Genomic DNA, 24,022 nt, shown 5'->3' with positions numbered 1-24,022 from the left:
TTAGCTGCACAGGACTGCAGGGCTTTGGGGTAGTTTTAGACGACACTGGCCGATTGACACAAGCAATGGTGTCTTGACCATATTTGTCGAGCAAGCACTCTGTTTCACGAAATTATTATTTTCTCCCTGAACAAAAACAAGCCAGGTTCAAATACGGTCAAAAACAAACCATAGGCAGAAAACGGCTTGCCACGGTATGGTGGCACCATCTAGGTTCGCTAACGGCAAACAAGGCTTTCCAATTGGCTGCAGAGCAGTAGGTTCTCGTGATGTCATTGCAGACCACGAAAACACACAATTTATCGGGAAAATCAAAATTTTAACGTAAACTGATTAATTTCTCAGTGAATAAAACATCGTTTGCATCCAGACAAGCGCTGGGGACACTATAAAATACGAAATCTTTCGAATAAAACAAACCCGTATTTTGTCTTCGTGGCTCCTTGAAACAGCGCCAGCAGGATTTGTTCTTTTGGTGCTTGCTTTTCCTTCCGCACGTGCCGGCGTTGCACTGCCACTTTTTTTTTACTTACTATTGCAAAAACCAACCCAACGAGCGTTCCGAACTAAATGAGCGTGGGTGCTGCCGCTTAATTACATGTATTTTGTGTCAAATGTAGCTGCAGTTTTTTTTCGCGCTGAACAACGGGGAGATGTATGACAAGCGCCAGCGTTTCACGAGTTTTGAACGGTTATTTAAACCGCTTGGTTTTCAAAGACTCTGCGGGACGCCCTATGACAGAACTCCAGGCTCTACTTGGGTCCATTATCTTGCTGCGCCGCCCGATTCCGGCAGTCGCTTGACATCGAGCATTACAGCGAGCTACGATGACAAGGCGAGCCCCTAAAGTGCTCCGCACTTAAAACAGTTACCAGGGTATTAACTACTGTTAGCATTCAAATGGTCCAATCATACAGAACTACAGGCACCACTAAATCACACAGTCATGTTTCTTGGCAGGGATATTGGTAGGAGGCCACAAGTTGTATCAGTAGTCTCTTACAATGCAAGGGCTTGGCCAGAAGTGGCTGGTGAATCAACACTACTTCATCGGTTTTGTCCAATACCTAGCTTAATTGTTCTAAGTTGCATAACAATTGCATCACTTTTATTGAGCTAAAACAATTATTTGAATGCAAGCTTGTGTTTTGCTTTTATGGTTGCTTTGAACCCCTTTTTTTTTCGCACTTGGCTAATAATTCCACTTGGAAAACTGGTTTACGAACTGGTCGAAAGCTTTGAACTGGTTCGAATCGTACCGAAATTGGAACGAGATTGAAACAAAGTCCAGCAAGCCCGAACTGAACCAGTTTTTTTTTTTGTTCGATACACTGAAATATTGTACAGTTTTACTCTTCCTTTCTTTTCTGATCACAGCACTGCATAATAAGAGGAAACACAGTTTCAACCAATTAAAGACAGAGAAAAGACAACAAAGAGACATGCCACCTTATGGACCAGTAGTTTTATTAAAGTTCCATATAGCATTACATCTCTCGTCTCTAAAAATTTTAGCTCCCTATTCTGAAGGGAGTGACATGTCGAGCTGTCATAAAATGCACCTGGCATTGAGTGCACTACACAAGGCTATATATATATAACATGAAAAAATGCAATGCCTGTAGTGCCGACAGGCAGGAGTAAAACACTTTGTACACTACATACACAACATGCTCATACACACAGCCAAGCTGAGCCTGATGAGGTGAGTTTAATGGACAGAGCCTTCTTGAAACTGGTAGAAAAGTTTTAAAGATACGTATATACAGGTAAATATTGTGGCATTTTGGCAAAACAATCGCTTTGAAAGCAATCACAAGTCAATTTGAGACCTGCACCCTAAGCTAAACTCAGTCTAGATGACTAAAAAAAAAAAAAGAGAGAGAGAGAGAGAGAGAGAGAGAAAAGACCAGAAGCATTACATTATGTTACTGACACGACTTACAATTTAGTTAAAAAATCTTCACTGCTTCTGCAGTCAAACCTCAATATAATGAATTTTGAAATTTGTGATACAAGAAAATTTCTCACGTGCAACGATGATTCCACCAAAATGAGGCATCAGCTGTGTCATTTCTAAGTAAACCAAATGTGATGATTTTGCTCGATCAAGACTGCTGTTATTTCCAACTCAGCTTTTCCTACTGGCACTCAGCCTATCAGGTTTGTTTCAAATAAGTAAGAGCGCTTGTTAGCTCATAAGAATCACAAAGCACAACCCTCTTTAGGCACATTCGGTACAGCATATTAAAACAGGATTTGCAAAAATATGCGTTTAAAAATAAACTTGAACGCGATCATAGTATCAAATTTGCACAAGGCACCACAATCAAGTCTTGCATGATTAAAAAGTAGAAAAATGAGTAACCCTTTGCATCCAACCGTTTGGAATGCACACTTCACAAGATGTTCACAACCACGGGAGTGATTCAAGTAGGCTTCCCCACCACTTGAGTTACCATCACCAGATATGCTCATAACAGGCGAAGGAAGAAGACGACCCGAAAACCCTGCTACGCTTGAAAACTCTGAGCAAAGAACCTCGCAAAAAATTTAGGGCTGCACACTTCTGCTGCATGCAGAGACCAGGAATGATGCACAGAACCTTAGCACTATGCATATGCCTCGCTCAAGCCATGCTCACAGGAACAAACTAGAGTAAAAAGTTCACCAATTTTACAGTTACACGAGTTAGCGAAATGATATAGAATGTCTTATGGCACTCGGATGAGTTGTAATACTGAAAGCTTATGCATTACATGCATCCACTGATGTCATCAGGCACTGGAAAGACATCGCGAGCTGCAAGTGCAGTAAAATGGAAGGAACGAGGAAGACATTGCGGCATAATTTCAAGGTTGGCAGCTAGCGGGCAAGTTTTGCACCTTAGTAGAACACTGCGGCAAGTCGACAGGAACAAGAGAAAAAGTGGCAATGTTCTTCTAGGCATACTTCACGTACAAAACACGTGCACTTCGAAAGGACACATTAAAAGAGAACAAGAACCAGTTATGTATACTATGTACATTCATCCAACATTGTGAGAATTACGCGACCTTCTTTAGAAGAATGCACACTTCTCAATGAAGAACACTTGGCTTCGCTCTGGCACAGTCTCCCGCGTTCGACAAAAATAAATAGCACGTGGAAAAACGTTCCCACCCAAGTCCTGGGCAGCGATAGATAGTTGGTCCGACGATGGCAACCACTTTGTCCTTTCTCCAGAGTTCTGACCAGGTCAGCTACTCGCAACACGCATTCATCTCCGACACTTTCGCAGGGTGGGTTCAGGCAGCCAGAGCGCGAGTGGGTCAGTCAGACTCAGCTTTTGGGCAAATGCAGCACTTATTTCAGCACAGTCTTCTTGAGCCGATGGTCAACTGCTGCACTTCATCAGGAGACACTATTGAGATCACTCAATGCTTTGCATGAAGACTGTTGCATGTTTCGAATGCTTGGCATGAAGACGGTTGCGTGTTTCGCTGACAGGTGTGCTGCAGAAACGCACAGAATAGTTCTTGCTCTGCTTCAGCAGGTGGCTTCGTCTTCCCTAGAGTCCTCTGACTGCAGCAAGGGGCTCGTAATCATTCTTTTTTCGCGATTATTTTCTCTCGCATTTTCAGCCCCGGCCAGTTACAGATTCTATTTACTGGGATGTAAATATCTCTTTCCACTACCTTCATGGTATTTGAGAAAGAATGTATGATAACTGGCTACAGTGTTCTGTGCCGCTTAAAAGCGTAAACTTTTCGGCCAAGAGACGCAGTGAATTTGTGTTTTGTAAATGTATTCTTGTACCGCAAGCACCGGGCACAATCACCAACATTCTGGTCAGGCTCCCTTACTTCGAATAAATCGCAACAAATGATCGAATGAGGAAGTTGCATTGAAAAGGCTCGTCTTTACGCCTCCTTCCCACACACCCTGCGCTGCTTTGGTCCACACAACTGCATCGTTGGTCCGAGCTGCATCATCAGAAAGCTTGACTTGACAATGTTTGCTCGCACTGGCGAGTAGGCAAGACAGTCTGCCAAGGTCCACCTACGCGAATCGACGATCGGTGCTACATCCATCACAACACGTCACGAGCTGACTTCGCTAGACCGTCGTCTCACTCCGGCTGCGGTGGTTGAGCGGCTGCAGTTCCCGCTTGAGCCGGTCGTAGTCGTTGTAATACTCGTGGTCATCGGTGTCTTCGTCGGAGCTGTTCTGCTTGCGGGTGGCCACGACCCCTGGCTGTGGCGGCACCCCGGCGGGAGAGCCCAGGGGACAGGTGTTGACGTACTGAGGACCGGGGTCACGGGGCATGTGCATTGACACCGGGTGCGCGGGCCCATTGCGGTTCATCAGGTGGTACTCAATGTTGTCCACGCCCTGCAGGGGTGGCTGGCCGTTGGGAGGCACAAAGTCCGGCACCACAAAGCCACCGTAGCCTTGCAGGCGAGGGTCCATGCCATCGACACCTGCAAGTTTAAAAAGGGCACCGGCGTCAGCGAGAGACAGTCCACTTGGGCAAACTTGGGTGAAAAATAAACTGAAGGATAAAAGTTGCCCACATTCAGTGAGTTGCGAAGTGTAATAGTATTAACTGCATTGAGAAGTGACACTGATAGCTCAACCTAGAAAGCCAGTGACAAACAACCAACAAGTTGGTGGAAAGCAAATGAGCATGTCCTTTCGAGCATTGTCACACCAACCGTGCAAATCGCAGAATTAGAAGTTGCTTGACTAAATTAAAGGCTAAACCAATGCCCTCCAGGTGAGTGCAAAGCATCATCTACACAACCATTATCATCATAATTGCACAGATGAGTCTGTCAAAGCCACCAGTCATCTCACAAGAAAATAGAAGCTGTTCCAACTGCATCTGCTAGTCTATTCTAGCATTTGCAAATAAGTCATGACCTAACCTACAAACCAGAAGAAATCAGCTGCTACTTCTTCACCTGAATAACTTATAAAACTTGTTTATAAAACCTCGCAGCCATTCTGTGAAGTTGGCAATGCCTTCATGATGGCAGTGTACCTGACTGAAGTACTGACAATTTCCTGCTTAGTAAATGTTGTTACATGTATGCGTGTCCATAAGCATGTTCAAAACTTTGAAGACACATTCCGCCAAAGGCATTTTGTGCACAAAAATTGTACCAAGCCATACCTTAAAGTTGGTAATAAAGACAGAACATTCGTTTGTAAAGGTCAAACTTCTTAAAATGCAGGAGAATTTATACGAAAAATCCACCCAGTAACCTTGCTTGCTGCTGCAATCGATGTAGAATATAGGGAGGGGACAACTCTATAGCAAAGAAGCAGAGAGAACAAAACAGATGTTACCAATTCCTCTTCCCGCCTCTATATTTTGTATGTTACTCCCTCCAACTGTCCATGACATGATATGAACTTTTGGAGGGCAACGGAAGGCCATAGAGTGGCACTCCTATTAACATTATCACAATAATTACTATGGAAATGCTAAACAGCGTGGAAAAGGTGAATTATTTTATGCAACATTGGGAATGCAAGCTGTCATTCAATTTTTTTTGCATAAAAAGAATAAATCACTGCACAGAGTTCATAAAAGATTGCTTTATGTATAAATCATCAACTTCATGAAAGCTAATGAAAGGGGTGCATTTGTCATTTCAATTTCAACATTACAAACCTTAATTTTTTTTCTGGAGTTATTATAAGTACCCACAGCTTCCAAGCAAGCTGTTGAAAGAACAAAATTATATGGTCAAATATTTACGATGTGTTGAATTTTCATATAAATTTTCTCATGTAGCTGCACCACCTGTTACTGAATAAAGATTTTATACATATATTCAGCACATACCTGCTAGCACGCACAAACTACTTCTAATCCAAACCACACATAATTCCGAAATTTTCCTATGAGTGCATAAAAACACTGGACACAAAACTATTTACCGTATTTACTCGATTCTAATGCGCGCCTTTTTTTCCGAAAAACACGCTCCGAAATCACATGCACATTAGAATTGAGTACCAGCGAAAACAGCGCTAGTGGTTACTTATCACGCATTATTGGCTTAGCAAGGCAACCGTAATCGCAGTTGTGCCGGCTAAGCGTCAAAGATTGCAAAGACCGCAGCAATGCCAAATTGAAAAATAAAATCCAAACAAAAGAGGTTTATGTCTTCACGCAGAATCAGGAGAACACACTCACGCATGCACAAAAAAAGGATGCACACATGTGTATCCTCCGGGTGGATGGTGTGGGCACTAGCATGTTATCAGCAAGGGGCAAAGGTCTCCACAGGGCCTTGCCAGTGCTTCTTGTGCAATGCTTCTTACGAGTGTAAAAGTTGGCAGTGAAAACCCACGTAGAACCATGCAGTGCACCCTGTTCTACAGAGGGATTGTCGCTCTGCGACAGCCTCCCGCTGAACATTCTTAAAAATATTTTTCAGAGTTTTCGTTACTTGAATCTGCAGGGGCGGCCCCCACTGGTGGTTTATTATGGGGTATGTTGCAGCTAGAGTGTGATGAGAGCCACCTAGCCCAGTAATACATAAAGTTCTTGCATCCATAAACGGCGTTTGTCCTGCGCAGGGAACTTTTGCTCTTTTTTTCTTTTTTTCCGATCGCCAAAATCAGGTGTGCGTTAGAATCGAGGGTGCGTTTGATTCGAGTAACTACGGTAGTTCAAGCAAAGGGACAGAGGTATAAATTATGTGCAACAAGAACAGAAAGACAGAACAGAGGCCTGATAAACTCTGCACTTGGTGACTAGCCAGTAGTGAAGTTTATTATCATCTGCGGTCATCATCCATACTCATGAAGGGCACTGACCGTTTGAGTAGCGACTGTCACCAATGAGGTCCATGTAAGTCGTCGACAGGCCCTTGGACCGTGGTGAGGGCATCAGGTAGTCATCCTCATCGACCGGCAGGGAAAGGCGCATGTCACTTGGCTTGACTCCCTTGGGGAGCGTCGCCGCATTGTGTGCAAACGCGTCATCATCGCCCTCCTCTGTAAAAAACAGAGTGGGACGGCCGTGTTAAGCGCGGGACATCATGGCAGAATATCCGTTCATTTCATAGCAAACCAAACCAACATTTACATTGTGCCTCTAATCCCCCCCCCCCCCCCCCTTTTTTTACATGCCAAAACTACACAAGTTATGAGACGCGCCGTTGTGGAGGGCTTCGGATTAGTTTGACCACCTGGGGATCTTTAACGTGCGCCAAAATCTCAAACACTCAAACACATGGGTGTTTTTGCTTTTCCCCTCCATCAGAAAAATGGTCGCACGGCCAGGAATCAAACCCGCATCCTTGGGCTCAGCAGCACAACGCCTTAGCCACTGGGATACTGCAGCAGGCATTGTGCCTCACAACACCAGTAGAGCTGGAATCGGTGCAATCTAGCTAACGATGATTCGCAAGGTAAAAGTAGAAATTGTATCATATACAGTCGAAGCCCGCTATAACGAACGCCGCTTCAACGAAATTTCCGCTTCAACGAAATATTTCCAATTCCCCGTCAGCTAGCCATAGAAGTCAATGCAACAAAGTCCTCGCCACAACGAACCATTTGTCAGGCTTGCTTTCGCTTCAGCGAAATTTTTGATGATTTGGGCTGGGTTTGAACAATTATTTTACAATAAAATAAGCATAGCGCCAGCTATCTGTAACTTTTTATACATTCAGGACGCTTAGTTTCACCGAAAACATGCGCGTTGCGACCACACCGCCACCCAAAACAAAACAAAAAATAACTCAGGCGCAAGCCCTTGCTTGATGGTGATAACGATGTGGCTGGCCGTCTTTACACGAGGCACAGGCCCGCTTCGCCAAGGCGCAGCCCCAGAGCTACAGCCAATCCGTATCCAGTTGAAATTGCATGAATGTGCTCCGCTGCTGGCACGGTGCCGTCATGTATGCGTTGTGAGCAGCTGTCCTTGCCGTTTTCCTTCAACCATTCTTCATAGCCAAGAGCAAAAGTCATGTTTGCGTGTTTGGTCTTGAAGCCTAGTCATCCTATCTTAGTCGCGAGCGCGCGGTCATGTTAAATGCAAGCGCGCGCGTCTTGCCTGCCAAGGTCAGTAGCTGTATACCCAACTCAACAGGAGGACAAGCCAAATAACAATTATAATAAACACTAAAAAAAGGAAATTCCAGGGTTATGAACTTTGGTAAGCACGATAACAAAGCACACCATGCTTCAGTAGTGAGAATTTCCAAGCTGAGTGTTGCTGATCATCCTAAAGATACGGGTTTGGCAGCAGGCTCTCACATATGAAGGCCATGTATGAAAGCCAATAAACATTTGCTATATTCACTGCACACTCGGCTTTACTCCATAGCCACTTTCATGCAGGAGGCAAGCACCATGCAGAACAAGCAGAGGTCGAGATTAGAAAGCGCTCATGCCTTGTTAAACTATATTCCACAAGCAGGTAGGAGTGTTTCTATGGGACTAAAACCACGCCTGACAGGAACCAATTTGGTAACCCATTATACCACATCGAATCTGACGATATTCGGAAGAAAATCTGTCTCCAATCTGCAGACAATGGATGCAGCCAGCAGAGATGAGACATCACTTTCCTCTAGGCAAATCGCAACTGCAACTGTAGCTGCTACTGTTAGTCACTTTCAGTTGATACTACGTATTCAATAGAACAGGTGTTTTCCTGTAACTCTATTTGTATGTACCGTACTTACCCGATTCTAACGCGCACTTTTTTTCCGTAAAAATAGGCCGAAAAATCGCATGCACGTTAGAATCGGATACAAAACCGAAACTGTCGAAACAGCTGAAATTTTCATCCCACCCATCGCCATCGCCATCTCAAGATGGCCCCAAAGCTTTTAGCAACGATTTTTCAGACGCAGGAAGCCTAGGCGCCTAGGTTTTTCTATCGACGTTTTCATGAATCGTCAAATTGTTCCACTTGTGCGTTTGATAACAGCAATGGCAGCAGCGGCAACGAAGGTGCACAGCTTCCACGTCTTACGAGCGGCTCCCACGCGTTCACAACGAGCCGTTGGCTGAAGCGTGCACCTCTGGAGAAGCTTGCGGGATGGGTGTGCGAGGTGCGAGCCACGATCCCATCGAACATGGTTGAACGTGGCATCGTGGCATGGTTGAACGTGGCATTGAAGTGTGGCATCGCAAAAGCGCTTGACGGCATCGAGGACGAGATGTTGTGGTCAGCAGAAAGTGATAAGGAGCTCTCGAAGAGCGACGAGGAGTGAGATGACCGCGATTACTTTGGGAAATTCTCGCATTTGATTTTCTTGCCCACAAAGTTCCGTTTGCATTACAATCGGAGGTGCAAGTTTTTTCGGTTTTTTTGTCTGGAAAATTGGGTGCGCGTTAGAATCGGGTAAGTATGGTATGTGCCTGTGTGCATAAGGTACATTGTTAATGGATGTTCTTAGACCACAAACTACAAAGGGTCAAGTCACTGTGATAGTTGAACGTCGTGTGATGAGTTAATAACAAAATTACTAGCATCTACAATAAAATTAAACTTGATACCATGATAAGAGATATCAGAGAGATCAGTAAATAAATGTTTTCTCATCTGGTGAAATTTGGGGGTGAAACTGAGAATAGGTGCACCTCGACCGCTTTCTATGTAGCAATGTTGCAGCACAGTGAGTATTTATGCAGGCAAGCAAAAGCAGGGGGGTCCCAGGACAAGCAGGGAGTGTGGGCAGACGCACCGGCGTCTTTTCCCAGGAGCTTTAGTGGGTCAGAGCAGTAGCGCTGGTTGACGCTGTTCTCTCGGCCTCGGGGGTTCATACCGTTGATGTGGCAGCCCCCGTTCATGTCGGGGTGCGGAACCATGTTTGGCGGGAAAAACTCCACCGGGTTGGAGGCACCGCAGACATTTGGATCCTCCTCGAACCCCCGGTCGTCCATGAATTTCTGCACACGAACGAGCAGCAGCACAAAAGTCAGCCACAAGTAGCGTAAAAAAAAGAATTATGCAAGATTTAGTTCACTTGGTTTAGATCATTTCCAATTGCCAAGAAACCAAATAGCTGCCCTTAAAGGGCAAATGCAGTCTTGATGCATGGTATACCACCAGAAGTAAAACCTCAGCTGTAATTGATTTTCTAAAGGTTTCATTAAATCTATGACACTATATATTGTATCATTAGCTTCAATGCTGCTGTTTCAGTCCTACTGTCCTCGCATACTTTTTCTGCCCATGCACGACAATCTATGATATAATGAATCTGTGCCTGCAGTTCAGGTTATACATAGGGTTGTTTGTTTTCGGGATTTAGATTTTTTTTCTAAATCGGGGTAAAAATCTCGTGCTATTTTACAAACTCATAACCGGGAATAAATCGTTTTTTTTTATAAAACCATTCCCAAATTCAGGGTTTTTTGGGATAAATCTGCAGATTTATCCCAATATGTTTCTCAGTTTGTTTCTCTAATTCTAATTTGTTTCTCGGTTTGCCACTCTTTACCCCAGTTGGCCTTGTACTATGTAATGCACTCAGTTTGTTTTATCAAAGTGCTTCTTAACCCAAACACGTTAAATTAGTGTTGGTTTCAAACTACTAAAGAGGGTTCTCAAGCAAATATTCTCGAAAGTTGGGTGATTTTTTTTTATATTTTGGATAATAATCAGAAGTATTACAGTAAAAAGCACTGATAACTTCAAAAATTCAAACTCGCAAGAAGCTGGTGATCAATTTTCCACTGATCCTTGTTTACATGCATTATCATCTGTTTGTGCAACATGTCAGTCTACATTCGTGACCTGAACAATCGTTGAACGTATCTCAGCTGGGAGAAAGTCCTCTCGACATTACAGCTTCTGTTGGCTAGACCCAACAATGTCAGTATTTGCCAGCAAGGGGTAGCAAGCGGTAAAATCATGCCAATACTCAATGAGTTCGAAAGCTTGGTTTGTGGGGCCTGCTTCCAGCAAGTACTGATTGAAAATAGTTCGAGTTGCTAATTTAAAAAGGCCAATTCAGGGAGAAATCGGGTCTCACCCTATTCTTCTGAAACATGTTTGGGGTGTAAAACAAAACGAACAACCCTAGTTATGCACAATTAGGAGAATTTGTAAATCCTCAGTTTTGCAGAAGCCAAACCGCTCATTATACCACAAGAAATTCCCTTCTTCCACCCTGGTGGGAGCACCACCCTTACCCCTATTGCTCCCTCCGATGGAAGGGTCTGCCCACCCCCGAGAAACTGGGGGTGAGGTTACCTTGATCGGGGTGGGCGGCGGCACCTGGTCGGCGGCCCCCGGCAGTGCGGTGGGCTGTGCGCGGGGCTGGAGGTACTCCTCGGCGTCCATGATGACCTCGGAGCCCTCCATGGGCATGCTCAGGTTGCGGATGAGCTCCTTCTCGTCCTGCGGCGTGTAGCTGGGCAACCGCATCAGCTTGTCCCCGGGCACCACCAGGTACCGGCCGGGGTCGCGCGCCATCTTGGCAAACTCCTCCGACAGCTCCTTGAAGGAGGGCCGCGAGCCGGCGTCCAGCATCCAGCCTGCCAGTCACGGATTGCCAGTCACGGATTGCCAGACAGATGTGCGCGCGCACACACCCACACGCACACGCACACGCACACGCACACGCGCACACACACACACACACACACACACACACACACAGAGAAAGACATCCGAATCCACTGAAATGCCTGGATTTCAGGACAAAAAAAAGGAAAGAAAGAAAAACTAAAGTACACGAAAGTACAACAATAGCTCTGCCAGACAACAGAGATTTCTGATGTAAGCTTTCAATCGTCTTGCTTTCTTATAATAAATATCATACGCTAATGACATTGATTCACTTAAATGTGATCCTTTATTGCCCTGAAATCACAATGCATCCAATCGGAAAGGTAGCTACATTCATTAGCAAAGAAAACAAGGTGTGTATTAGCATTCATCTTGCAAACCAAAGCTCTTTTTCAAAAGCTACAGGAAAATAACCCGGACAATTGTAGGTGAATACTGGCGAGGGAAGGTGCGTGATGTTCTAGGATAGTGAGGTTGTTGTATCGCTCACATTTGATCATGATCATGTAGACATCGATGGTGCAGATGGAGGGCTGATTGAGCCGTTCTCCTTTCTCAAGCAGATCAGGCACGTCTCGTGCCGACACATTCTCGTAAGGCCGCATGCCATAGGTCAGCAGCTCCCACACAGTCACACCTGACAGAGAGACAGAGAGAGAGAGAGAGAGGGAAAAGAGCAGTGTCAAAAGCAATATAATTAAAGCAGCAGCTATCAATGTCCACTAATTAACCAATTATAATGAAAGTTAGTTAGCTACAATGTATGCAATTTACATTTACTCATTTTTATACGGCTTGAATTAAACCAGTGACATATATGATGCATTAAAATAAAAGCGGTGTAAATGTTGCCTTTCATAATTAGCAACGCTGGTCACACTATCAATTGAAAGAAATTTTCAGGTGCACAAATAAGTGCTTTTATATTTCTTTACTACTATGTACAACAATTTCCTTTGTTCTTCATGCATCTAAAAATGAGCAGCAGATATGCATGTGCGGTTTTCGCTGACTATTGGGACATTCTCTCAGGGTCATCAAAAGTGATCAACTGATAAGTAAGGTTTGATGATTAACTTTCCAGATAAATGGTTTCATTAGCCACATGCTTCAACTGAGGCAATAAAGACCACTCCAAATTCTGTCAATTAGTACTTTTGGATGTTCAACGAAAAGGTAACTCACAGCAACGAATGCCTTCAGCCACACTGACAGAGCTCCCACATGGCTTCATATCCTCCACAAAAAGTGCTCAGTGACTATTTAAAAGGCCTGTTTGTTAATCCTAGGTATTTACCTTTACTATGCTGCTTTTTTAACACTTATATCTCACACGTGCATTTTTTGAAGAAGCAGGAATGTTGGCGATGTGGACACTATGGAGAAATAGCCAAAATACAATACTGGGTCTACCACAGGAAAGTCACAGGCCAAAATACAACAGTGCTACAATGTATTTACCATAAGAATGGGTTCATAGACAACCAAACCAACGTAACTAACGACCCATTGGGCATTCCATGGCTATTCAAGATTGACGGCAGAACAACAAAGCGTGGATAAAATGTCCTTGTGAGAGAGTAAAAACAAGGGTACATGCACACACACACAAATGAAAAAAGAAAGAAGAAAAAGGGGGGGAAAAAACAGTACTCACCGAATGCCCACACGTCACTTTTATGCGTGAAGATGCGGTGTTGTATACACTCCAAGGCTAGCCATTTGATGGGCATCTGAAATAAACAAAATATGGGTAATCACAATGATTGTTAGTGCAATCTTTTTCAATCATAGCAAGTGATGTGACAGAGAACTTTACTGGACCAAGAAAATAACGAGTTTTAGACAGCCTCTTGTTCTATCAGTGATAGTGACAATTTCAGAGGAAAATGGGAAAGGGAAGTGGGAACTAAACACACCTTTCCCCCAGCTGCCTTGTACTCAAACTCGTTGTTGTCGAGCAGCTTGGCCAGGCCAAAGTCGGTGATCTTTACACAGCCGGGTGTTTGCACTGAAATGAAGAAAAGGAAGTCGCCCATCATTGCCTGCCCTCACAGGACCAAAAGCAAGGCACAGTTTTTCTCAAAAAGTAAAATACAAAAGGCAGGTAAAACTTACACAGAACATTTCTGAGGGCAAGATCCCGGTGAACCATGCGCTTCTCCTCCAAGTAAGCCATGCCCTAAAGGACAGAATGAACATCTCAACTTCAAATACAGGACAATTTGCACGCATAAGTCACTTGTAAAGTATGCTCGTAACATGCACATGATACATAAAAACCACCTTCATGCAAGTTGACCCCGAAAGTAGCAGGTCATTGAGTATGCTTTGCAACATTTACTCGCGTAATGAACCCTCCCCCCACTTTTCTTCTTGTTTCTTTTTTGACACATTGAATAAAAAATGCAGCGGGAATATTTTTTTATCTAAGCATGGTTGCCGATACCGTAGACGATCGCAGTAACTTGATATCCCACTACCGTACGGCAGAAATACTAAAAACGCATTCAAACAAAAAGAAATCTCAACAGTAGCCAGAGATGTGAGCGCTAATACCGTGGCTCATTAAAAATTGCGCGCTTGCGGAGTGCCACCTGCTGAATGCAAAACAAACCTTGTGCCATAGAAACATTGCGGTGTGCGCAAAAAGCACAATACGTACACCGCACTCTTTTTCTGCTCTTTGATGCATAGAGTTTGCTTTCCTGTTCCGACTGGTTTTGGTGGCATGCGAACAATGCACTAAACGTACTCTGCACTTTTCCCCTCTTGCTATTCTGCGACGTCGCCATTACGCTCCATGGTTCTGTTGTTCAGCTGTGTTGCAACCTTTTTTTGTGGTCCTGGTGCGTTCCATATGATGGGCCAGTACATGAGCTACACAGCTGGTTTTAAACTGAAGGTGGTGGAGCATGCGCTGATGCACATGGAAGCTCCGCGATGCTGGGCGGTACTTCAGTCTTGACCCAGTGCGCGTATGCTACGGGTGAAAACCAAAGGTTTTTGGGCAGTGAATAGGGATCGCCGTGTGTTTCGTGGGCCCGAAGAAGGGAAGTTTCCTGGTGTCGGAAAAGATATTTTGGAGTGCTTTGACAGCACGGTGCGCTGTGGGCCGACAACAAATGTGAAGCCGCAAGCAACTTCAGTGAGGAGGACAGCTCCATATGACTAGCATGTTGGGAATAAAAAAGAAATTTGATTACATAATTACCTACGTGTTTTTACGAAAATGGTAAGGCTCTAACAGCGCTTCTCTTAGCAACTTTATTGTACGAAATTTCAACTTTTAAAAACTCTTGCAATTTTTTCCCGCATAATGAACCCTCCCCCCAAATTCATTCCGAATTTTCTAGAAAAAAAAGTGGGTTCATTTCGCGAGTAAATACAGTAGATACTTTTGGCACGATAAGACTAAATTTAGCACTGAAAACGCACACTATATGCTGATGTGGGTGCCAGGTATACTTACAGTTTTGGATAGCATTAGCATTTCTATTCCAAGAGCAGTGATATGTCAGTGTCTCTTGAAAGCTGCAGTTCCATGTTGAGGGTTTGAAGCAAACAAGCAATGCTGAGTGGACCTAATGCAGTAGCCAACTTAGACTCCAGTTCTTGATCAAAGACAATTTTGGGCACATGTACAGATCTCAGGCATTCTGCTTAGGTCCCGATGGCAGCCAAAAAGGCACAAAATTGCCTTCTTCCCTTCGAAACTGTCCCAAATGTTCCTTGATAAGGAGAACTAAAATCCGCTCTAACTAAAATGGTGTCTCCCAAATATCTGCCTCAGCGACGCTAGTTGGTATTTGTCAATGTTAGACTGTGCTGACTGTTTAGACTGTGTTAGACTGTGCTGACTGCTAAAGACAAGCACACACACACACACACACACACAAAAAAATGCACCCCTCCATTTAACGACGACGATGTTTGAACGCGAAACTTTCTCATGATGGATTCTTTCGTTGGCCATTCCCACACAGCAAGTATGTGCTTTTCTAAAGGTATGCACCCCTTTTCTAGAATACCCACAGCAACTCTCAGGTGTGCACTCCATAGGCTTAACGTTCGGGTTTGGGGTGTACGGTGCGAATCGGTGCCAGCTGCTTGGCGTTCAGTGAGAAACTTTTTGAGTGGGTGCCGGTTTGAGGTGTTAAACCCCAAGATGTAACAGGCCTAACGTCCTAAACCTCAAAATGGGAAGTTACGGCATGCAGAGCAACGCCCTTTTTCTCGTGACAGATTGTTTAGTTGTCTTGAGTTTTACAAGCCGCTTCAACCATGTCGAAATGGAGCAATTGGACAAGACGGCGGGGCTTCATAACGCGAGGGACCCCGGTTCGATTCTGGCCACAGGGAGCGTTTTTTTTTTTTCTTTCACTTCACCCACAATCATTCATCATCATTGTCAGAGCAAATTGGCTTTCCTGCAGGACATATTGGCATACAATGGCGTCAGTGAAGACACTGAGGCTTCGCATTAAAGTACGGGGGATAGTCTAACATGAATATCTGCCCGAGTCAGTTTTCAAACGGTTTGTTGCGAAATGGCTACCATACATCTGAACCACCATGGGTCTATCCAGAAACATTTTGAACGTACAGCCACAGTACAGGCCGCTGATGCAATCGTCCATTGAAACTGAACCGCTCCAGTTCCACCAAGATGCTCACCCTGGCAATCTGAGTGCACCAGTTGAGCAGCGGCTTGGAGCCGATCTTGTCGCGGTTGTTGCGCACGTAGTCCAGCAGGCAGCCCAGGGGCATCAGCTGCGTCACCAACATCAGCTGCGACGTCAGGCACACCGCCAGCAGCTTCAGCACGTTCGGGTGGTCGACGCTGGCCATGATGTACGCCTCCTGCGAGCAACAGACAACAATGCATACAGTCAGAAGAAGCAGTCACATCGGCTGCCGTACGCGAGTGTAGTATTGCCATTTTTTAGGTACTAGACTTTTGACCTAAAAGAATGCCAGACACCGAACTTCACATTTGAGAAATCAGATTTTCGAAAATACAAACGCAGGAACTTTGTGAATGCATTCCTCTTTCTATTTTTGATACAATGTGCAATCTGACAATTTCGTATCCATTGTAAGTTCTGCTAAATTCTAATTTGTTTTTTATTTTAAAAAAGATCACATGACGATTACTGTACTTTCTAATGCGATATTTGTGCACAGCATGAACTGCAGTCTTCTTGGTCACGGCGCATTTCTGCTGCATCTCAGGAAGTGATTGTGTGATCAGCAAACGCCCGGCGGCGCGCTACTCTGCCGTTATCGCGCAGCATTTCGCTGCTGCCAAGCATGTTGTTTGAACCTCCTGCACAAATGTCCCACGGTTCGGATGAGCCAAAAATGGCAGAGGAGCATCTGGCGAAGGTGTGAGGAGGAGGGTGCTCCTTGGTGGAGACGCATGGCGAAAGTGTGCGGGGGAGACAGTGAGACATTAACGAGCCGTAACAACGCGCTGGGAGATGACACCTTGGCAGCGCAGGCCGCCCTCCCCCTAACACTTTCGCCAGACGCTCCTCCGCGGTCTTCTTTCTGGTGGGGTGGCTCGTTGGCTCGCTCAGTTATGCGGATGCCGCCACCACCACCACCATGAAACCCCTGTATCAGGTGCCAAAGCGCTGTGAGCTAAAACATGGTCAGATACTTTTACCTCCCAGGAATGACACCCAGAGCACCCGCAAACAAACGATAATTCGGAAAGAACAAAGAGCAAGGCATGCATCACTCACTTCTAAGAACTCTTTGTTCGTGTTGGGTGCCGTGTCCTCACGAAGGACTTTGATGGCCACAGGGATTCGGACATTCTCCCCCTCTGGTACCCAGACTCCCTGCAGGGCACAAGAACAAAGAAGAGACAAAAAATAGCATGAATCCCCTTTTCTCAATCGAGATCAAGTTTTGAAAGAAAGAAAAAAAAAAACAGCAAGAAAGAAAGGCACAAACCTTGTAGACTGTCCCAAAGGCTCCATAGCCGAGGATACCACCCTTGCGGAGTTCGGCTTCTTTGACAATTCTCAGCTGGGCAAGGTTGGGCTTGATGTCTGTGGGCTTCAGCGGCTCGTTGTCTTCAAACCCACTCATTCGCTATGGGGAAAAACAAATTCCTCACATCATCCATCTCGAACGTATAGCATTCGCTACTCTGTAGTTAGCATTCATGTTAGTAACACACCAGGATAACACCATTCAAGCATACAAGATTGGCGAGGATGTAAAACACACACATCTCATGTTATGATGCAAAGCACGACCTCCAAAACATTGACAGGTCCCTTGTAGTCCAAAAACAACAGGATAGAAATCACAAATTAAAATATAAACTTATGCGAGCAGTTTATTTAAATTAAGTGTAGGCACCCAGGCAAGTTACACAAAAGCAGGAGAAAACCTCTGTAAAGATTCACACTTTTTTTTTTCAAGGAAGGAACACTCCAGTATTAGTAAGGAGATGAACAGGTGGTTATTAGAGTCAAAATGACAAACAGGTATCAAGACATGAAAGAATGAAAATTCCACTTACAAATTCTTGAAAAGAAGAAAGAGGAGAGAAAGAGAAGAGAGAGAGAGAACGAAGTAAGAGCAGTGAAAATGAAAATAAAAAATTCCAACAGACACAGACAAATATAAGCAGCATTCAGCATAGGCATCTTCCTGTAGTAAACCTACCAATAACATGCATTTATTTTATATTAACCTCTTAGTTTCAATCATTCTCCAGCACACCAAATGGGCAAGCTGCATGCCTATTGTTGGTTTCTTATGCATGTAAAACGACATTATGCTTAAAGCTATTCACGCAGTAGAGATGACACGTCTCTGCGGCTTCCATCCTCTGTCAAGATAGCCTACGGTTTTTTCAATAGCAACACCACACTCGATTGCAAATGGCTCCTGTTGTGCAGATGAAAAAAAGGTGTTACCATGGTGGCCTGCAACAAGTGAACTTCCACCACCACATAATGGCAATGGGCAGCGATGGGGAAGTTTCAGTTCGTATTAGATTCCAATGTGCGTGCAATTTTAAACCTATTTTTTCCAAAAAAACGTGTGCATTGGTACAACCCAATCAGCATGTATTCAATGGTACCATCAAGTTATCCATCGAGCTGTACTTCAGTGAGAGTGTAAAATGTCGAAACCACAACATCTTTAGTGGCAGTCATTCATGACCGCTTTTGAATTTTGGAATACTCAAATTAAAATTAAAGCCAATCGAGGGCAGTGGTTATCAAATGGACATTTTAGGGGGCTCATGCAGCCCTAACTGAAATACCATCAAGGAACTAGAGACAGCAGAAATGGCAAGGGTCAGTAGCAGCCTTACCATGGTCATCTTGACTGTGTTCTCTTTGGTTTTGGCTCTCTGGAACCAGTGGTAACTGAACACAGCGGAGAAGACGCCCAGCAGAAGAATGCAGCCACCAGCACTGGCAAGAATGACTGGCAAGTGGTCTTCCTCCCTATGGGAACAACAACAAAAAAAGAATCATCAGACTGCTGTTCCAACTATCTATGCATGCTTTTCCAATAAAATTCCTTTTTAAAGAAAAAGTGGCCCTCCCTTAAAGCTAAAGCAGAATGTGAGTGATGACTGGATGGAAGACCAGTTTTTTGTTTAAACTTCCAATCAAGCCAGTGTTACATTTCCATTTCTCGCCTTTCATTTTACGGAAGTGCACCTTGATAAAGCAACAAATCCAAGAGTAATGACCGCAGAGCCAGTACCAGATTACATCTTTCATCAATCTATCAAAAATCACACAATCTATTTTCCACATGGTTTCAGGCTGAGGTAGCTGATGGTTGGCCAGCACTCAGCTAGAAATAGCCGTACCATTCTCTGCAAAGGTCTTGAACATGTGCGCAAATAACTTCTCCTTCAGTACTGCATTTAGTCACAAGTTGCCAGACTAAACGTTTCTCACTACAATAAGAAAATGTTCCCAATACGCAGGCAGACAATGAACATATGATGAACCGATTCTTTTATAACTTCCTCAATTGTTCATGAAAAATACAAAAGCAGTGGGATTCCAAAATAATGGCCAAGCAAGACTTGAAAGAAGACTTGCGTTCTTCCATGCAAGGCCATCTGATTGGGATCCTCATCCGAGCAGTGCGGGTCCTTGGTGGTAGTGTCGTCAAAGACTTTGAATGGCTTCTCAGGAGGGCAGGTGGCCGTACAATTGAACTGCAAAGATTGCAGACGGAAAGAAGTGTTACAAAACACCTGCTCGCAGCAAAATGACAGCACAGATTACAGAAAACCGGTGCTACCCTTAATCGAGCCATGAAGTATTTCAACAACCACGCATAGGACTTACAAAAACAGAGTTAATTTATAGGACTTACGAAAACAGAGTTGCAGTTAATTAACAGGACTTACGAAAACAGAGTTGCAGTTAATTTATAGGACTTACGAAAACAGGGTTGGAGTTACTTCAGGGATAAGGCTGTTGCACCGACCAGCAATGGCTAAGTAAATGCTTGTCCAGGTTTGCCTCATGCATGCGACGACAGGAACCCGAACAAATATAAAGACGGGCGCTTGTGAGCAGAATATGTGAGAGACAAAAAGGACATAAAGCAGGGAGAAACTGGACATGAATTGCCCACATTACGAATCTGGTGTTGATTTTTACAAGCTTGGGTATCCATTAGTGCTACTTGTACAACCCTGCATGAAACGTGGTGCAGGACTCGCTTCTTACAGATTCAGTTAGGCAAGCTCTTCCCATTCAGTGCAGCAGATCATGCAGGTTGTGCGCATCGCTGCCTCGATATTTAAAAAGTACATCGAAGGTGTTGAAACTTGGCTTTAGTGTTCAGAAGGTATGGACAAAATACTCCTGACAAGTTTGCATAGTGTTGTTTACATTATGTCATGACTGGCCCCTTTCATTTGCACTGCACAAGGGAAATAGCAAGGCATTTACACAGGAACCTCACTAGGCCAACTTTTTTTCAGTGCTTTGTATACGCTTGCAGGGCTTCATGAAGAAAGACTGTGCGGCACTCCACTACTGCTATATTAGTCGGTCACAATGGGACAGGGAGGAATTAGAGACGGCAAGGTCACTAGCCATTTACGATGACCGTACAATGCTCCGCTACCTTTCATGTATGCTGGTTGCAACTTTGACAGGGGAGGGTTGCAAATCTTGGTCCTGTTGCTTTTACGGGCCGGTTACTTGAGTGCCTACTCACACTGCGGTTGTTTTTTTCGTTACGCCTTAATCTCACACCAGCATTTCAAGGCCAGCTGTTGAGGATAATGCACCAACCCCTCAGACCAACAGTTCAAAAGCAATGACCATAACCAGTTGTCGTTAGAGTCTGTCCAAAATCAACCAATACAAGTTAAAACTAAACTAGTGGCAACTCAACACAGTGCAGACCACCACCACCCGAGAGGGCCAGTCTGGGCTCACCTGTGTGCGGTTCTCGGAGTCGTAGATACGGAAGTTGCGGCAGTTGATGCAGTGTGCAGTCGTGGGTCCGCTGCAGCCGCGGCACTCGTCGTGGCAGCGCAGGCAGCGGCGGTTGGCCTCGTCCGGGAAGTGGTCCCGCTGGCAGCGGTCTTCGCACTGCTCGCCACTGCTGTAGTGCAAGCACTCGCACACCGACACGTGGATTGAGTAGGACGTGCAGTTCTTGCACCGCTGGTGGCACTTGCGACACACCTGGACACGAAAGAAGGACAACAGAGGGTTTTCCTTAAGTATGGCACAAAGAAAAGAAGTGACCTCCAAAGCTGCCATAGGGGTTTAACACACGATCCATGAAATAGCTTTGTTCTTTTATGGTATAAAAGTCGAGCAGTGGGTGTAGGACGTAAGTAACAGTGTGGCTGCACTCTAAGGTGGGACAAGAAGCTTAACAGTACTGCAAGAGGTGGTGTGAAATGACAAAATTTGGCGGTGGTGAGTGGTTTGTACCACAGCAAAAAAGAAAATAAGGGAGCATAAATGCAGAAGATAACCATGAAATTGAAGTAAGGAGAGACGATAATTAGAAGTGCTGTCAGAACCCATCCTTTTTGTTTCACTTAGTCTTCTTTCGTTATTGCCACAATATGGTTCCACACCAACCTGCTTTCTTAGTTAACTTTGGTCACAAAGAGTCAAACACGTGTTATTCCCTTACACTACTTCCTTCTATTCTCTAACCTTCCAGATTCACACCTCCAATTGATGGCTTCATATAAATTTAGCATGAATGAATTCTCGAATGCAGCACAGGGAATCACAAACATTAGACATGTAAAAATGAGGTAAATCCTCGCAATACTCAAACATTGCTCCGAGTAACCCAAGGACTGGAACATGCTTTTTTAGCATAACTCTAACATTGCTTTCAATGGACAATACTGTCAGCTATGGCAAGTTTTTACACTGCACGGGCAAAAAACAAGAGCTTGCTATATACCCAAAAACATGGTACACAAAGTTGCACAAAGTGTAATGCGGCAAAGTACCGATTTGCCAGTCAAGGACTTCAGGGCTCCCTCCTCCTGAGGACCGAAGTACTCATGGTAGAACCCCTCTGGACAGGACTCATCCGCTTTCAGGCACTGCTCCTGAAATCATCAAGAGTAACATCCCAGTCGATGGTTACACCATGCCCAGCTGCAAACACTTCCACATTCGCAAAATTCTGAGTGGACAAATGACTCACGACAACGTTGGGGTCGTAAGCACTGACGATCGCCTTCTCACAAGAATTGCAAGCTCCGGGCCCGACAGTGTTGTTTGGTCCGGTGCATCTGGTGAAGGGGAAGGAAGCAGGACAGGTTATCGAACAATTTATCACTAAAACGTTTGAGTAGAGAGAAGCGAGACCGATCTAGCACTTCCGGTGAAGTATCAGTAACAGATAGAAAAGAACGAATGGCAACAGTTGCGGACAATATTACGGCGTCCAAAAACTTACCCTCCAACGCAGTTCTCATGGCAGGGCATGCAGAAACCGGACTGGTCGTACTTCGACTCGGGGCACTCCTTGACACAGTAGGGGCCATCGCGAACGTGACGACACTTGCTGCAGTTGCCGGGGCCCTGGGACAGAAGTGTGACAATTAATTTAGTGTTAGACCAAGAAGACAACCGAAAATTGCACGAAAGCGTGTGGTTTCCTAATCGGTTGCAGCTAATACTTTTCATTCTAAAATTTGCACAAATGTGTTCTGATCAATGTCAGATTGAGAACTAGGGCAGCGAAGGGTAGGGTGACCAGTTTTCATTCTTAGATGTCTTAGTTTTCATCCATAGTTCTCGTTCATCGCCAATCAGGTAATGCAATTTTTTTAAATATGTAGCGTTGTTTACCACAAGAAGAAAAAAGATCCAGAAGCAAATTTATCATTTCTTTTGCAATTTTGGTGTGTGCTAGAGTAAAAAACAACGCACCTAGCAAAGGTTGATGCCCTATTTTGAAAGCATGTCCAAAATTTTTACACTTCTCTAGCCCAAATCAGAAAAAAAAAGTTCCGTAAAAAGTTTAGGTGCACACTACATAGATGCATGTGCTGCTCATGCAGAGACCAAATTTCACATCCGAGTGTATGCCAAAAATCTTTAGAACTAGTTTTTTCCAGTAGGAAAAAATATACATGACACATGGGGCATGATTGTGTCATGACAACTTCCTTCAGTGTCAGTGGCTAACTTGCAACACACTGAAGTGCTGTTGTGCAGATGCAAGGACACTTGACGGCACAACTGAACTAAAAACAAGGGGCTCCGAGAACAACACAAAGCTGTTACATAAATTTTAATAATTTATTTTGAAAATTTCTCATTTAGCTGCATATAAATGGGAAATGATCTGGCAAGACAACAAGATAGCAGCCCACACATGTGTCCTGTATGCATTTCTCGGCTTTGCCTTACAGATAACTATCGTAAGGATAGGATATTAAAAGAGGATGAAAGATGAGGATATGAAAGTCAAGATGCTTGAATAGCCCCTTTGACCTTGTAATAGGAGCATGAAGGAAATAGAAGAGGACAATGGTAAGGCACGATAACAGATCTATTATTAGGATGCAATAATTCCCGAAAGGAGCCAGGTCAGTAAACAGAGCGCTTCATATAAGGGAAGGAGCTGTTACTTACAGGACCAGAACATTCACCCAGGCATTCTTCGTGGCAGTGTTTGCAGACATAATTCCCATTGTCATAGATCCTAGAAAGAGAAAAAAGAAAGTCACTACATCTCCAGATAAGCCGAAACCTAAAAAAATTTCTTTGCTTTTAATTTTCAGGCATTACTTGAGGAAAATAGCCATTGCTTTAAGACCACAGTATGTGGTCAACACTGGCCAGAATGAAGCATTGATCTATAACTGAGACAAAGATGTTGTAGCCGCAATAAGCCAAAAAGAAGTTTGGTTGCAGAACAAGCAAGTTGCCCCCCTCCCCTCCCCGTATTGAATGCTATATTTCACTGTATTTCTGTTTCCAAAT

General features: G+C 44.4%; 1 protein-coding gene across 4 annotated transcripts in view; it reads right to left on the bottom strand.

Moving 5' to 3' along the window:
• Positions 1-1,451: 1,451 nt before the first annotated feature.
• Egfr (epidermal growth factor receptor) overlaps positions 1,452-24,022 on the bottom strand; it is a 219,036-nt gene continuing 196,465 nt past the window's right edge. For 3 of the 4 annotated variants that reach the window (XM_077700137.1, XM_077700136.1, XM_077700138.1), the window contains 18 exons: positions 23,672-23,741; positions 22,488-22,612; positions 22,233-22,320; positions 22,033-22,134; positions 20,987-21,238; positions 19,624-19,746; positions 18,880-19,011; positions 17,499-17,639; positions 17,285-17,383; positions 16,212-16,397; positions 13,653-13,716; positions 13,454-13,545; positions 13,192-13,267; positions 12,025-12,171; positions 11,217-11,500; positions 9,703-9,907; positions 6,818-6,997; positions 1,452-4,464 (listed from right to left, as the gene is read on the bottom strand). In XM_077700137.1, coding sequence (XP_077556263.1) covers positions 4,100-4,464; positions 6,818-6,997; positions 9,703-9,907; positions 11,217-11,500; positions 12,025-12,171; positions 13,192-13,267; positions 13,454-13,545; positions 13,653-13,716; positions 16,212-16,397; positions 17,285-17,383; positions 17,499-17,639; positions 18,880-19,011; positions 19,624-19,746; positions 20,987-21,238; positions 22,033-22,134; positions 22,233-22,320; positions 22,488-22,612; positions 23,672-23,741 — 2,731 coding nt within the window. In that variant the 3' untranslated portion in view covers positions 1,452-4,099. The remainder of the gene's footprint in view (positions 4,465-6,817; positions 6,998-9,702; positions 9,908-11,216; positions 11,501-12,024; positions 12,172-13,191; positions 13,268-13,453; positions 13,546-13,652; positions 13,717-16,211; positions 16,398-17,284; positions 17,384-17,498; positions 17,640-18,879; positions 19,012-19,623; positions 19,747-20,986; positions 21,239-22,032; positions 22,135-22,232; positions 22,321-22,487; positions 22,613-23,671; positions 23,742-24,022) is intronic. The other variant, XM_077700139.1, reaches the window with a different exon arrangement.

Source organism: Haemaphysalis longicornis, unplaced genomic scaffold, assembly GCF_048455015.1.
Source record: "Haemaphysalis longicornis isolate Haplotype H1 unplaced genomic scaffold, Haemaphysalis longicornis Haplotype H1 scaffold_2, whole genome shotgun sequence".
Taxonomy (NCBI): Eukaryota; Metazoa; Arthropoda; class Arachnida; order Ixodida; family Ixodidae; genus Haemaphysalis; species Haemaphysalis longicornis.
The sequence above is the reverse complement of the archived record's forward strand: the minus strand, read 5'-3'. Positions and strand labels throughout refer to the sequence as shown.